The 15,352-nt window shown below is 51.9% G+C and overlaps 1 protein-coding gene across 1 annotated transcript in view; it reads right to left on the bottom strand.

Moving 5' to 3' along the window:
* Positions 1 to 15,352, bottom strand: part of NTM (neurotrimin) — a gene marked incomplete at both ends in the record, with an annotated part of 34,328 nt that overhangs the window by 14,680 nt on the left and 4,296 nt on the right. The window contains one exon of the mRNA XM_010185147.1: positions 4,862 to 4,987. Within this exon, the coding sequence (XP_010183449.1) occupies positions 4,862 to 4,987 (126 nt within the window). The remainder of the gene's footprint in view (positions 1 to 4,861; positions 4,988 to 15,352) is intronic.

Here is a 15,352-nt window from a genome sequence, read left to right on the forward strand (position 1 = left end):
GTGACATTGCAAAGCTACGTTTTGGGAATATGCTGAAGCAGAGAAGGGTTTGTAGTGGGTTGTTTTTTTTTCTCATTTTCTTGAGGGAAAGACACTGCCTCATTTGTACCTGGTAGGGGTCCTGTTATTTTTGCACCAAGATGCATGTTTTCAAGGCGGCTGTGCCAAACACGCAAACAAATCAGCTCAGAGAGTTCCTACCCACCATGCAGGGAATCAAAAAATATTACTTTTATATATACACACATACAAGCACATCATCTCCCATCGCTTTGAGAAAGCAGGAGAAACCAGGGCGCATCAGCGCAAGGGAAATATGAAAAGGAGCTCTCGGCACTAGCTTGAGATGAGCCAAAGTGGGAGCCTGGGATGCGATTTCACCATATCCTGGCCAAGCACACCCAAAACTAGCATCCATCTCCAAGTCCTGCTGCTCCAAAAGCACTGAAACCTCTTTATTCGCATCTTAAATGCCCAAACGGAGCCAGGTGACCCTTTTACCGGGCTATCTGTCCAGCGTTCGCCCATTAAACGCGCATCAAAACCGGTGGCAGATTTACAGGTTAGCAATGATTTAGTGGAGTGCACCGCAGCCAAATTAATGCCGGCTATAATGTAGTTTACCTCATTAAACAATGCACACCAAGATCCTGTCTGTTGTAAAACAATTGGTCTCTGAAGCCTAGTGTTCATCTTCCAGGGTTGCCGGGAGATAATAAATGGGTAATATTCCGGCGATAATGGTAATGGAGTCACGGCTCAGAGCTAATATTATGGCAAAGCAGTAATTATTTCAACAGTAAACAAGGGGACGGTTGAGCTGCCGACAGGATTGGAGCCGGTTGAAATGCTTCAGTTAATTTAGCTGGAGCCCAGGCCTCCCACTGCCTCTTGGAAGGGGGACGAGGTGCCCAGTTGCCGAATGGGTCTCTGTGAGACACCCAGTCACCACAAAACCAGGGGATGCAGGCAACAGGGTGAGGTGGGACATCAGGAACAGCGTGGTGGCCAATCCAACCCAACGAGTATGCACAACCCATCTTTGAGATGCCGCTTGTGTTGCCTCACGCAACATCTCCCCCAGTCCTCCTTTCCTCAAAAAGGTCCCAAACCCCTCATTTCTGCAAGGCTTTGAACCTTTGCTCTGTGTTCATATGACTCCAGATCTGATGTCCGACCCACACATATCCCCCGCCTCCCGTCCAGAAAGGATGCTGGCAAGATGAAGACAGCAAGCGATGCGTTTAATGGACAAACCTCTGAGAAGCGAGGACGTGTTCCTTTCTTGGGTACAAGCAACTCCTCAAGCTATATTTTTTTCCCCAGTTGCTTGTCCTCTTGTTTTAAGCCCCGCCAAGAGCCGGTGAGAATCAATATATCCAAACATACCCGACTTCTCCCAGAGTCCCTGCGCTGGTTTGCTGCTGATGTATAGACAGATGATCTCGTGAGACCCCTGCCACATTAGGCCACTGTGTCTCATCTATCTTAAGTGCATATATGAGCTGTGATTACTGCTGGGTCTGAGCGCCTCACGTCCTGAATGTATTTATCCTCCCATCGGCCCTGTGAGACGAGGGACTACTGTTGTACCTCTTCCAGGGAGGATGCGGAGGTTAAACGGACCCATCACCAGGGATATCCGGGCCATGGTAACATCAGGACCCTCTGAGCGTCTTCCCTGACTCGTGCTTAAGCACCTGGGGGGCACTGAGCCCACAAATCCCAGCTCGGACTGAGCCCAGGACTCCGACTCTGCATGGGATCTATCTTTCAGCACCCAGCCTAATCCTGAGATTAATGAGGGATTCCCGCTATAAAGACCTCTCGATCAGCCCTCTGATGAGTAAATACACCATCAAGCCAAAACGTAACGTTTTCCTACCCTGGCAGCCGCCGTCTTAAGCCTTACACCAGAATCCATCACACTACAGCAATAATCAGAAAGCAATTAGACAAAACCACAGCAGCGAAGTCCATCAAGGGTCGTTAAGAATGACGATTTGGATGCAGCCCCTGGCTCGGGATGGCTGCACGTGGCAGACCAGGGGTAGATGAGCCAGCAGAGGTATCTGCGTGTGCACGCCCAATATTACACCCTTTCCTGGGGTGTAGAAGGGCTGCTGCCCCACAGCATGGATAAATATCCCCCCGTTAACACAACACGGTGCTGATCGCTCTGCTAGTGAGCAGCCCCGTGCGCTTCGGCATCGTCCTGTGCCCGGGATGCTGTGCTTAATCCTAGCCAAGAAATCCCAGCCCAGAGAGATGAAAACCAGCCTGGAAACGTGGCCATCGCCATGACAACATCAGAGTTACCCCAAAAAATAAATAAAGAGCTCAGTAACTATGGAAACACCTGAGTGACCCAAGCCAGGCTGTTAACTAGAAGACCTCTCCGCAGATGGCATCGGCACCATAAGGCTGGGGACCGGAATGCATCCAAAGCCTTTAAAACAGAGATGCTCATCACCTATGGATGCAAACACGAAGGCGTGGGCACACACACAGCGTGACCATTCAGACCCCAGTGTCCAGCCTATCTCAGTTCCCAAAACCCTTCTCCATCATGCATGACCATGAGGATGGGCAAAATCCTGAGTAAATCCTCTAAAGGACCTGACCACAAACACTCTCCTTTGCTCCGCTTCCCACCAAGAGCCGCACAGCGGGCTTATAGCTGCCAAGAAAATAATAATCAAGCCCGTGAAGTGCCTTTGCACAGAGGAGCCCTCGCTGGCGTAGGCATGGGGACCGGCTCCTTCAGCTCCCGGCCTGTCCGTGCCTGGCACGGAGCGTGCTATCAAAGCCTCTCCCCAGCGACGCCGCTGAGAGCCGCATACCCATCCGCTACGTAAACCCTTCAATTATGCACCAGCTTTCCCTCAACCAATCCTCCCCGGCCCCTTCTCTCCACCGCGCCAAGCGAGACGGAGAAAGACGGCAAGAAGGATGAGGAGGCTCGCTCGAGTCTTCCCTGGGGATCCTGGGTCCCTGCTCGCTCCTGGCTCTCCAAATTAAGAGTTTATCCTGCTAGAGAAAGGGTTACCATCACAGCATCTGCTGCAGCACCTGCCCTGGCTCTTGTTTTCTGATCCTCCTCTCTCCTATGTGCACTGAATGCAAAACGGAGAAGGAGAGGGCCCCCTCGGTGCTTGGCAGAGCCGGAGAGAGAAACTGAGGCGCCGCCTATGGAGACGGGCAGACATCGGAGTCGTCTCTGGCCACCCCTGGGCTCAGCACCCTCCGTCAGCAGGAGGTCAGATTCCAGTAAATCTCTGCCATCATTTGTTCCCTAGGAGTTTGGAAAGCAGAATGCCTAATCATGGCCCAAATCAGGTAAGAGCTGCTGCTGCAAATTACACAGCGCCACAGGTAATTTCTGATTAGCTCACTCTTCCTCTCCTGGTGCATCCTCAGTTTCCATAGCAGCTAAGTCCTAAGTAAAATGGAAACATCTGGTTCAAGCGCAGGTAAAGATTCCCTGGGGAAAGAAACCTGCTTTATGGCAGCAAACACAGAAAACAGCCCTGGCGAAAGGCAGAGGCACGAGAAGGTTGGAGCCTGGTTAGAAGAGGATGGATGGGAGATGGGAGAAGGCAGCGAGGGGGACAGGAGTGGGAGAGGAGGGTCCTGGGGAGCAGGAGGGGATGCGGGAAAAGACGGATGCGAAAAACAGGTGGTGAGGTTGAGTGAGATGAGAGGGAGAGGAGAAAGAAGAAAAGGCTTCGAGGTGGACACATGGACAGCCTCAAGCATAAACGCTTCCTGATGGTGACAGATACAGTGACAGCAACATCCATGCCACAGACAGATGCTTGGGCCAGAGACGAGCACACGGATTTCATCACTCATCCACGCACAGACCCCAACTGGAGGCCACCCCGTTTGAGACACGGCCACCCAAGGCGGAGGAGCCAACGTGTGCACCGGGAAATGGTTTTTACAGAGGCTCCTGTCAAGGGAACGGGGCTGAGATGCCCCTGACTCAGCTCCGTCTGTGCCTGGGCTGCAGAGAGTGATGGATCTGGCCCAGCACTGCGCTACAGTGCAGACAAATACCACAAGAAAATCAATGGAGCTGCACTGAGACACCGCAGCCGTTGTCAGGCGGCTGAACAGAGAGCACGGACACGGCACCATCCATCACCGCTCCTTCGGCTGCAGGACAGCCCGGCCGGGGCGTCCCCGAGGAGAACTGGAGGCCCATACTGGTAAATCCTCAGGGAATTGAACCTCAGAGGTTGAACACAAGCGCTCGGATGTGATCGGAGCATCAGAGCCAGGCACTGCCCCTTGGCCGGATGGCTCAGCCCACACAAAGCCCCCCGAGCTCACCCCCAGTGAGAACCTGGGGCTAACAGGGCAGCAAAACGCCAAACAAATGCCAAAAACCAGCAGGGAAAGGGGTTTGAAATACTACGCTCCTGAATGGGCACGTATGGGAATTTGCTTCCCAGCAGTCACACCCACGCAGTTCTGCTCAGGTTCTGTTTACCAATTAACAAGGCCACCAATTAGTGCTTGGTGTGTTTTCCTGCTCATTTGCGCTATTTACAGCCCTCCTTTGAAGCAACGTGCGAGAATTCCCCGAAAACTTCTCAGAACAGGGCCGGGCAAGCACATTCAATCTCTACGCACGACAAGCCCAAGCCTACTACCAGTTCACACCAGCAAAACCATTAAGCTCTTCTCCTCGACCACCAGATTGGATGTTTCTCCACCAGAGTCATCAAGTCTTACATTAAATGATGTCTTTTCGGTGCAAACCGCATTTTCTGCAAGATAAACCACCCAATGACACGCTCGCAAACGGCCCTGTGCCCTCCCCAGAATATTTGGGGTAATATTTGGCTCTTACCTTTGGGTGAGATGTGTCTCCAGGTGATTGTAGGGTCTGGCCTGCCCGTGGCTATGCAGGTGAGGCTGACGTTGCCGCCCTCGTTGATGGAGATGTCGGAAGAGATCTGGGTGATTTTCGGAGACACTGCAATGACGCAAAGAGGGAAATATGAACATGCAACCGGGGCTGTTCCTACTCAAACCTCAAAATTTGGGGGAAGGAGGGTGGATTCCCGTCCACCTTTACAAGCTGGGCATGAAGACAACAAATCTACCGAGGAGCGCAAAGGAAGGGAAATTCAATTGGGATGAAAGCCAGGGTGAACATACAGGGCAGACACAAGACCCAAAGAGGGGACACACATACGGGGTCGGGAGGTGACGAGAAGGGGTGAGGAGAAAGCAGGGACCGCTTTGCCCCGCTGCTGCATGGATGCAGGATGCGATGTGGCTGTTGAGGAGGTTTCCAAGAGACAAACGATGGGCTGCTGTTATCAGCCTGCACCTGCACAACATAATAAAGACCATCACCTCCCTGGGTTTATTTTTTTCAGCCTAGCAGCGGATTGGCACCCCTCTGCGCCGCTTCGCAGCACAGTCACAAATCACTCCCAAAGCATCCTGCTCCTTCCACCCTCCCTTGTCCATCGACCTGCCAGGACCTGCATCCCACATCACTGCAACACCCCTATCCCAACCAGGACCCCTCTCCCGAGCATCCCTTCCCTCTCTCTCCCCACTTTCCCGAGCCGGAATGACTGCAATGGCCTTGCACGCATTGCCTCTGCTGTGCAGGTAAGTAATTTATTGATCCGTAAAGCACTCCAAGACGCTCTGGAAGGGATTATGTCATGCCAGTGCCGTGCAATAAAATAAAAAATGATGGATTTTTTGTGAACAGGAGGGTGATTTAGGGTTTGTAGTTGGAAGTGTAGTTAAAGTACATTTTAAGTGGAAATCAAGGTGGGTAATGAATTATTCTCTGTTTTGAAGGGCTTCTGGGAGTCCATTTTTTTGCTGCTCTGGGCACAGCGGCCAATCTGCTAATCACGCACCGGAGGACAACTACGGATCAGGCGCTCCAAAACCAGTGGGGGCTATGGGGCAGGACAGCAGAGGGCAAGAAGATGACCCCAAAAGCAATATTTATATGCATCAGTGTCAGTAAACCACACATAAGGGGGCAGCACATCCCCCCGGGGACCGCCTGATACTGGAGATGCTCTGCCAACAGCCAGGGAGGCCGTTAAGGAGATGCAATTAATTACGACGACGCTACTGGGACCAGTAGCCAAGAAAGCCCCGTGCTCTTTGAAAAGACCAAGCTTAGAGTCCCGACACCAAAAAATAAGGCACAGAGGTATTGCCGTTACCGTTTTTGGGAGACGGAAAGAGACAAATGGAGGTGCAGCGAGTTGCCCTTCATCACCTGCGAAGGAGCAAAAGCTTCCAGCTGTAAGTCCCGAAAAAAACCAGAGCAATATTTATCATTTCCAACGCGACGCTCGCTAAATCACAGAGGAGCCTTTCTGCTGTGTTTTAACTACCGGATCCGCAGCAACCCAATTCAGCTTGTTTTGCAGAAAAAAATCAAGTCAGGCTTTGCACCCGTCCAGACAAGTGACAAAAATCTGTTCTCAAATCCACTGACCACTAAAACATCATTATAACAAATTAAACTTGGATTTCCCGAAACCTGAGCGTTACATCCTCCTCCTTGGCAAGACAACGGGAGGTTTTAATTTAGGAGAGGGACTGCGTTGCTGCTTGGTGCCGCTCTCTGACACATCCAAAAGCATCTCGAGCTGTCTGTGAGGTGGGGAAGAAGCCCACCCAGTCCCTGGGAAGCAAAGCAGAGCGACAATGCCAACAAAGTCGTTAGCTAAGCCTGAAATTAAATGCGCGGTGGTAGGATTTAACACGACAGTTATTGTATGCTAATTAAACGTTTGAATAATTAACCACAGCCACTATTCAAAATGCCTTTCTGGAGGCTGAACAGGTACGTTGTAAGGCTTTTACCGCACTAGGGAGGGAAGCCTTAATAAATAAGTGATCGCAAGTATATATTCGATATTATTTCGCGGTCACGGGTTCCCTCTGCATTGCAACGCTTTCACCGTCACTTGGCATTGCTGCAACGGGGCAGAGGAGAAATTTCTTATGCCGAACGCAGGACGCAGATGGAGCTGTGCCCCTATGGGAATGAATAAATAAATAAAGCTAAATAAATGCAAGCTTCCCAGGCGGGAACTCTCTCCTTGCGGGCAGTCCTTTTGTGTTCAGCATCTTTCTTGCTCGGAGGTGATTAAACATGGCAGCGTTGGCCAAGCTGCTCCAGTGACACAGCGCAGATTTCCCCCGAGACGGGCCGGTGTTTTATCAATCCCACTACGTCTTTTTCCCCTTATGCTCGCCACGGTGATGGGAAAGGTCCCTGGGAAAGGTCCCTGTGCTGCTCTCACCACATACCCCCAGTTGGCCCGGATTTGGCGCCCGCTCGCGCTCCACGAGGCCCCGGGACAGAAAGCAGCTTTGCTTAAATATTTAACCAAACCATATGGCGCGTTACATGTTGGAGGGTGTTCAGGCAGGTGATATATGTCTTTACTGATCCAAGCATATGCACTTGCCTACACAGATACGTTCCCTGGCGCACAGACACCCTCCTGCCGCTGGCACTGACAAAATCCCCGCTATGCTTTCACCTCCAAACACCCGTCCCGCAGCCAACGCAGGTGCAAAAGCTGCAGCATCCCATGCACGGACCCCTCAGCTCTGCCATCTCCTCTCACCTTTCCTTGCAAGTCAAGATATTCTGGTATTTATTCTTCTTCCTCAGATCCAAAGCCTCTTTCTAGTCCTGCCTTGGCCATTTCATCTTCTGGTGTTTACCAGCAGTGCCTTAAACTGCAGTACTCAGTTTTCTCTCTTGAGTATTTGATCCATGTGATTTTGGGGAGAAAAGCAGGAGAGAACCAGAGGGCTAGGACTGGAGGCAAATACATCAAGGAGGGATATTTGGAAAAAGATGGATGAGAAAGGGACTAGAGAAAGAAATTAAGAGGGATTGAATGGTGCAAGGGGGCAATGAGACCCCTAAGTATTCGGGGAGTGTGGATCTGGAGCAACCCCTCCATCAGAGACAGGAAAGGACATCCCACCAAGCTGACTGTAAAGAGGAACAGCATTTGTTTTGCCTTAACCTTTCTACCCAGTTTTGGGAGCCAAGCAAACAGCACAGAAACCCATGTGTCCCCCTTCCAGCCCGGTGAGCCCAGCAGCGCCACGCTTCCCCCTGATAAAACACGCAAACCTCCACCTTCCAGCACGAGCAACATCTGCTCCACATCAAAGGCAACAACAAAGCACGACCATAAAAGCCTCTCCAAGACAGAAAAGAGAGGGAGATTCAGATTTAGAGTTCTGCAGGCGAGCTGTGATGTGCGCTGGCAGCTCCTGCTTTTAAATAACAGCCTCAGTCCTTCCTGTGCTTTACAGAGCGATGCTACCACGGGTCCTGCCTCCGGGATTTGGCAAAGGGGAGCCCCGGGCATCCCAACCTGCTCGTGATGCTATGAGTGAGACCTCCAGTGAGCCTTCCCCCTCTTCTGTGTTCAAAACCTGGCTGCTTTCTGAAGGAGGCAGAGAGCAAATTAAGAGACAATTACAGGTGTATCATAATGGGCTTTTAAATCACTTTGTGCCACTCTAACGTAACCATAATTAAGAGAAAAGCAGAGAGGGCTTCAGCCATCCGTCCGTCATTATCAACACAGCTCAGGAGCTGGACTGGAGAAGTCCATGGGGTGTGAGGATGGGCAAAGACAACCTCAGAGCCTGCTTCCAGCTACGCTGCTTGGTCACGTAGGCTTACATACAAAAAACAACTACAGGAGCCGATAGTGCTCCTGGGTTTGCACAATTACCCCCGGGTTTGCACAACTGCCCCTTCCCCACCAGCTCTGCCAAGGGACCAAGTTTCCCCTGCGCAAACCTGGCTTCAAAGACGTGAATAAAGCAGCCTGGAAACGGAGAGGACATACATAATGACTTTAATAAGCAATTAATAAATAACTAATGGCAATTGCTCGTTTTAAAGCAAGGCGTAATGAGATGTGTCATACGGCACCGGGATGTGGCTAAATGATTTCCCGAGCAGATAATGGCTCCTGTTGCTGCAAAGCTCTCCCCGAGCTTGGAGGACACCAAATTTTTTACGCCCGTCTCTGCAGCAGGTTATACGGCACGGCACCGTCATAATTCAGAGGAGGAAGGGGGAAACGAGACGTTTCCAATCATTCATTAGTAAAGTATTTGTGAACGCGGGCATAATTCACCGCATAAGCAGCAGGGTTTCTGCAGACAAACTTTATAGCTAAGTGCCAAAAGGGAGCCCAATCTGATTCCACTTACGACAGCATAAATCAGCGCTACTCCTATTGCAGTCGACAAGGGACGCGCAAGAACAAACGTGGCACTAAAGGAGAGCTGGGTCCCCAGCACAAGGACTTTGTTCTGACTTTGGGACGGGTCCCAGCCACCGACCTGGATCCAGATTGCTGCTACTCTATGGAGCCGGGATGCTGCCTGGCCAAATGTGGTCCCCAAGGCTCTTGAAGGGATAAGGAGCTTTCATCCTACCACAAAAAAAAGGAAGAAACGCCTGACACCAAGCCCACAGCTTTGGGGAATCAAGCAAGAGTTTGCTTAGCGTGACTATTAATAAGCAGCTTTATAGAGCAGGCAGGATCCATCACTCACGTTTGAGAGACACAAGTGCTGCTTCCCCGTTATGATACCCCAAGGAAGTCGTGGCACTGCAGTGGACTTGGTTGCCTTCTCTAAAACGCGTCTAATGATGATGAATGGAGAAAGAAAAAAACCCGAAGAGAAGTTTCTGTGTCGCTACCTGTGAAGACACGCAAGGGCTGTGTGGCAGCTCAGCTCCCCGTCTAGACAGATCTCATTTTCAGCTCCACGCACGCCGCGCACAGCCAGCATCTCGTTTCCAAGTTTTGGCACCCCCAGCCACCTGGGATTGCCCCCTGCAAGCCAAGCAACACCTCATAAAAAGCAGAAAATTGAAGGATCTCAGAACCTGAAGACACCTGCACCATCTTTCCTGCGTTATTGACACCTCTCCTCAAGCCACGACAGCCTCTATCCCCACTGTCATCAAACTGACAGCCACTGATGCAGGGTCCCCTGTTCTGCCCATCTCATCCCAACAGGCTCCATCAGCCCCCACCCCGGGGTAAAGTCCCCACGTGCCGAGGGCACCCGAAAAAGTTTGAACGCGACTTTTCTTGCTAATACGAAGCTTGTCAAGCCCATCACCTCGAAATGCTGGATGTCTTTATTAGATTTCTTTATCTCCCCTCGAGATCGGAGGGACACGACGAGATGATTCTCAGCGGAGATGTCATCATCCAGAAACTAATTAAAGGCTGCGCGGGAAGTCGGGCCACGCACACTCTGGAGAACAAAACGCATTAGCAACCCCGAGCCGGGAAACATATTACAAGTGAACTTCAGAGCCGAAAAAGGGCGAGTTTGGGATTCGACAACAGCTCTCCCCTCCCCATCCTTCCTCCTGCTCGTCCCCTTGTCCTCAACAGCCATCCTAGGATCGTGGCACTGGGACCTGCACTGCCACCTCCTGTGGGATGCAGGACAACGCTGGGTCTCCTCCACCAGGTCACATCCCAGGCAAAAATGATGATTTGTGGAATTTGGGGGGGGTTGGATATTAGGAAAGCCTCCCTCAAAAGGGACCCGGCAGGAACAAAGGAGCTCTGACATCCCTCCCAAAGATAAATCGGATGCTCTAATGCAGCCTGCATTTCCAATGAATATAGGGCAGGTGTCTCTGAAGCGAAGTATTAGTTAAAATGATGCTCTTTAAATTACATTTCGGCTATTTCAGGCAGACAGGTTGCGTGTGGGTTGGGCTGGGTTGTTGGCTTTTTTTTCTTTACGATCTATCTCGAGGCTTAAAAAGACACAGAGAGAAATAAATCTCCCTTCCATTAAAAACACGCGACGCTCTCGCATATTTGTCCTTATCTCTCGCACTCTCCCCCGACTCCAGCACAAAGTAAGTGTTTACGATCCCGCTTTCCACGCTGACGCTAATCCCATTCGAGGAGCCTGGGCCCGGGGAAAGCGCAAGCATTTCCGAATTTCCACCCAAACAGGCAGCCTTTGACAGAGGCAGAAGCGAAGGAAAAGGAGGGAGCGCTGGTACAGCAAGGCAAGGATCTCGCAGTGCCCTTTTTCCATTGGGATTGCTCCTTCGTTTCCCATTCTCCCAAGCAAAGCCCTCGAGCCTTCTTCTTGGCCACCCTCGGGCCTCTGAGCGCGCCAGAAACGCCGCAGGGAGCCATCTCCCCCCAGAGCATCCTTTAATTTCCCTATTTGTCTTCCTAACGCCCAGCCTCATCCATGGCACCATCTATTCCCCACGGACTCCGGCTTTGCACAAAGACTATTTTTACCCCTTCCTTCCTCTTTCTCCTCCCGTCTAATCATTTTGGAGGCTCTTTATCCGCACTTTCCTTTCTTTCCCCTTTCCCTTTCATTTTTAAAACCTGCGGTTTCTCCCATTCAAAATTATTACTGTTTTTAACTTGGCTCGAGCCTCTTTAATTAAGTTACTTTCCATTATTTTTTATCTAGTCCATTTGTCTACAACCCCCTCCCGCACCCTCCCTTCATTCTTCCTTTCCTCCCCAAGGCAGGCTGGGTATGAAATCTTACATTTCCATTTGGCTAACAATCACTTTGAATTTTTAAATGCTATTAAATTGGATCACACCGGTCACTGGACCGGAGTTGTCGAGCTGTGATATTTACTCGCGCCAGTCAAAGGGAAATGAAATTGCGGCGGCGCAGGGGGGGGGAAAAGGCGATGGGGGAGCGCGGGTTTCTTCTGCCCGCGGTCCTCGCAAGCAGGCACAATCCCATTTGCATTTTCCAGACCGGTTCAAAGGCAACTCTTAACGCTCAACCACGAATGTATTGTAATGCCTTTAATAAATCAATTACTCGTTGGCAGGGAAGCGGTGCGGCATCTCCAAGCCTTGTAATCACCTCAGCCTTGCTGTGTTTTAAGTGCTAAAAAACCACGGAGGTAGATGGGGAGCCAGAAGAGGCATCGGCGCAGGGCAGCAAAGGCCAAAACTGCAGAAAACCATTTGCGTCGTGCAAAAACTGCACCTCCAGGACCAGAACAAGGAAACCATGGGATGGGGCAGCTCGTCCCTGCCTGGGGATGCAAAAGTTTGGGAGGGGTGGTCAAGAAAGGCAGCGTGGGACCACGTCCCTATCCCAAATATTGCACCCAGGGTCAAGCGTCGCTCTTGCATTTCTGCCCCCAAGGGCAAGACAACCCTTTGCTGCACATTTATTAGGAACCTGGGGTTTTCATAGGGTACCATTACTTCAATTTTGCTAAAAGAGGCCTTTTCCACTCCCAAATTTGCTAAAAAGACAGAGAGCGGGATTTGATTACCAAGCATTTGTGGCCAAATCCAGCCCTTCTTCCTCCCCTCCACCACAACAACCAGACAACGAAGCTCTGCAGAAAGTAATGAACTCCGGTCGGAGCCAAGGCAGGAAGGGTTTAATGTTCAAGCTCGGAAAGCTGGGCGAAGCCATCAATTATATAGCCCTGCTGCTGAAGGAGTGGAAAAAAATAATACAGTATTTCAGGCAGACTGGGCTAAGAAAGAGAAGATAGGGAAGGAAAACACGGCGGGAGAGATTTAATTCCACCAGCGGAGAGGAGTGTTTGCAAAAGAGGAGGAGGATCAAAGGCTGAAGCTCTCGGGCTGGCGGGGAGGAGGAGGATTACAAGGAGGGCAAACCATGGAGGAGACATCTCTGTCGATGCCAGGCTCCAATGGCAGCACTGGGGGTAAATTTGGGGAGCCCATTCGCTGCGAGGGCTCGGGGATGGGCTGTGGCAGCGAGGGCAGTGGGGTGAGACCTGTTCATCTCATCTCGTGTAGGACAGGACACCAGCACGGGGTCTGTGGCCTTCGCTGCCTCCTCCCAGCTCATACTGGAGGTCTGAAGGACACAACTCCCCTTTTACAAGCTGCAACCTCTCCAAAGCAAAACCAGCTCAGAAAACACCATGTTTTTCCCCGTCCATTCTCCCACGGACTCATCAAGCCCGTCCTTAACCTCATGGATATTTGCTGGAGGTTTTCTAGCTGGGCCGGCTCAGCTTTTCGGCAGCTGTTCCCTTGGCCTCTCCTTTATCTCCAGCTTTGTGTTCACATCTGCTTCCCCCTCTGCCTTCTCTCCCTGCCGTGGTTTTAAATCACGGCTGCCAGGCGCGGGTTGCGTGCCGCCCAGCATGCCCCCTTTGGATGCCCATCCAAAAACCGCTCACAAGCCTCCCCCTGCTTGCTTTTTTTCCTCATTTTTTTCCTCCTTTCCCCTCCTCCCTTTTGGCCACAGAGTTATCTTGGCTCTGGAAACATGTTCAGACACCTGGTTGCTGGCAGCATGGGGTTTTGGCAGCGGCTGGCAGCATGCGGCTCCCCGATAACGAAGAGGGGCAAGCGAGGTCCACCTTGGCTACCGGGGATGTGCCTCTCAATCCCACCACCCGCATCTCTCTGGCTTTGCTGGGAGTTCTGGCCAACTTCTGGTTTTGCCAGGGATTTGGATGGCGGAAAAGCACAGCATTGCCCAGGAGCTGCCTTTTAAGAGCTGCATTTAGGACAAGACATCGCCATCTGCGGCTCCATTTCCCGGCAGAGAGCTCCTGAGCCCATGGTCTCCAAGCCAGGATTCCTCTGGATGCCACCTTCAACACCAAAGATGCACCAACGAAAGCAAAATCCCTCGGGCAGAGACCCTGCCCTTTCTGTCCGACCCCCGAGCCTCTGCAACAGGGCTTTTGCTTCTGGGCTTGCCGAAAAAATCAGCCCTGAAGGCCAAAATAAGACGAGCCAGATTAAAGTATCAACTCTGAATTTATGCTCGGGACTTAAGGTTTAATAATGCAACAGAAAATCAATATTTAATAAAGCAAATGATGGAGAAAAACACTGAATGGGAGATGAGCCGCCGCTCCTGTTTTCCAACAAGTAAGTCCCGGAGGAGCTGGGCTGGCAGGATGGATGGTACCAGATTGCCACGAGGAGCTGGCACGCAGGACGCCCCAGGTCCCGCCGGTTCCAGCTCTGGTGCCGAGGGGGCTCCCGGGTCTTTTATTAAAGGACAAACAAGGAATTACTGCAGTGGTCAGAGTCCAAATACCCATGGAGAGAGATCAAATGCTGATGCACGACGGGAGCCGAGCAGCTGCCTCGCTTCACAGGCCCAGATTTGGGCTAGGGCTTGCGAAACGCAGGCGGGCGGGCAGCAGCGCATCCAAATTCAAGTTTCAAATGCACCGAGAAGGGATATCAAGGAATGGAGATCTCCTGACAACCTGGGAGAGCAGGAAAGGAGGTGCTGGAGGGAGTTTAGGGGTGCAAGCGAGCAATGGGAGTATGAAACCCGGTTGGCACGGGCAAGCGCGCATCCCTGGCTGCGGCAAGGATGCGGCCGCGATGCTGGGGACTGATCGCGGCTCTGACTCCCTCCCCTGGAGCCTGGAGCAAACTGCAGCGAGGCGGTGCACGGCACAGAGATGTCACCTGCGCACCAGCAGCCACACTCCACCTTGCAACGTTGGTCAGATTTGGGGTGAGCCGCCGAAAACGGGGCTTAACGAGCCTGAGGATGCTCCAAGTCATCCACTACCACACCTGGGGCTGCACCAAACACTGACAACGGATGCTGAGCTGCAGAGCATCCCCTGCAATGACCAGCGTTGCAATAATAAATGCCTTTTGCAGCAGCAATCCTCTATTTCTATCTACCCCGTTGCCACCATTAAGCTTTCCCATCCCTAATGCAAGCTGATCTGGTGGCTGCTAAAGGGGGGAGCTTTCCCTGTGCCCACCCAGCCAACAGCAGCTGCCACGTGGGATGCACGAAGACCCCTGCCCCGAAAACCCCTGCCCCGTCTCAAAAAGTTTGGGGACTCTGGGATAAGTCCTCAAAACAAAGGAGATTTTGCTTGCACAAGTGCCCTTGGATGAAACTCCCTCCTGTCGCACGCAGCGGGTGCCGGGGTTGCCTGTCTGGCCCTGCGGCGCGGCAATAATTTGTAGCCTGTGCTGGGATCCTTCATGATGAAAGATGACATATAAATATAAAACGTTATCGCTCCATAACAGCCACATGCTATAAAACGCCGGGCAGAAGGATCTGGAACTAGATGGAGGCAGCGCTTTAAATCCTTCCCTGCAGAGTTACTGCCGCTAAAACAACAGACCCGCTCCCAAAAAGCTCCGGCAATGGGCGGAGAGGTAGAAAGACCCCGACAAAACCACCCCGATCGTGGAATTAGGCAGATGCGGTGACTTTGCGCCGGCGTGACCTCCCCGTGCTGCCAGCCGTGGGGTGGCTGTGGTACCCGCGCCCCAGCGCCGCCGCCTCC

The sequence above is a fragment of the Mesitornis unicolor genome, unplaced genomic scaffold, assembly GCF_000695765.1.
Source record: "Mesitornis unicolor isolate BGI_N332 unplaced genomic scaffold, ASM69576v1 scaffold19875, whole genome shotgun sequence".
Taxonomy (NCBI): Eukaryota; Metazoa; Chordata; class Aves; order Mesitornithiformes; family Mesitornithidae; genus Mesitornis; species Mesitornis unicolor.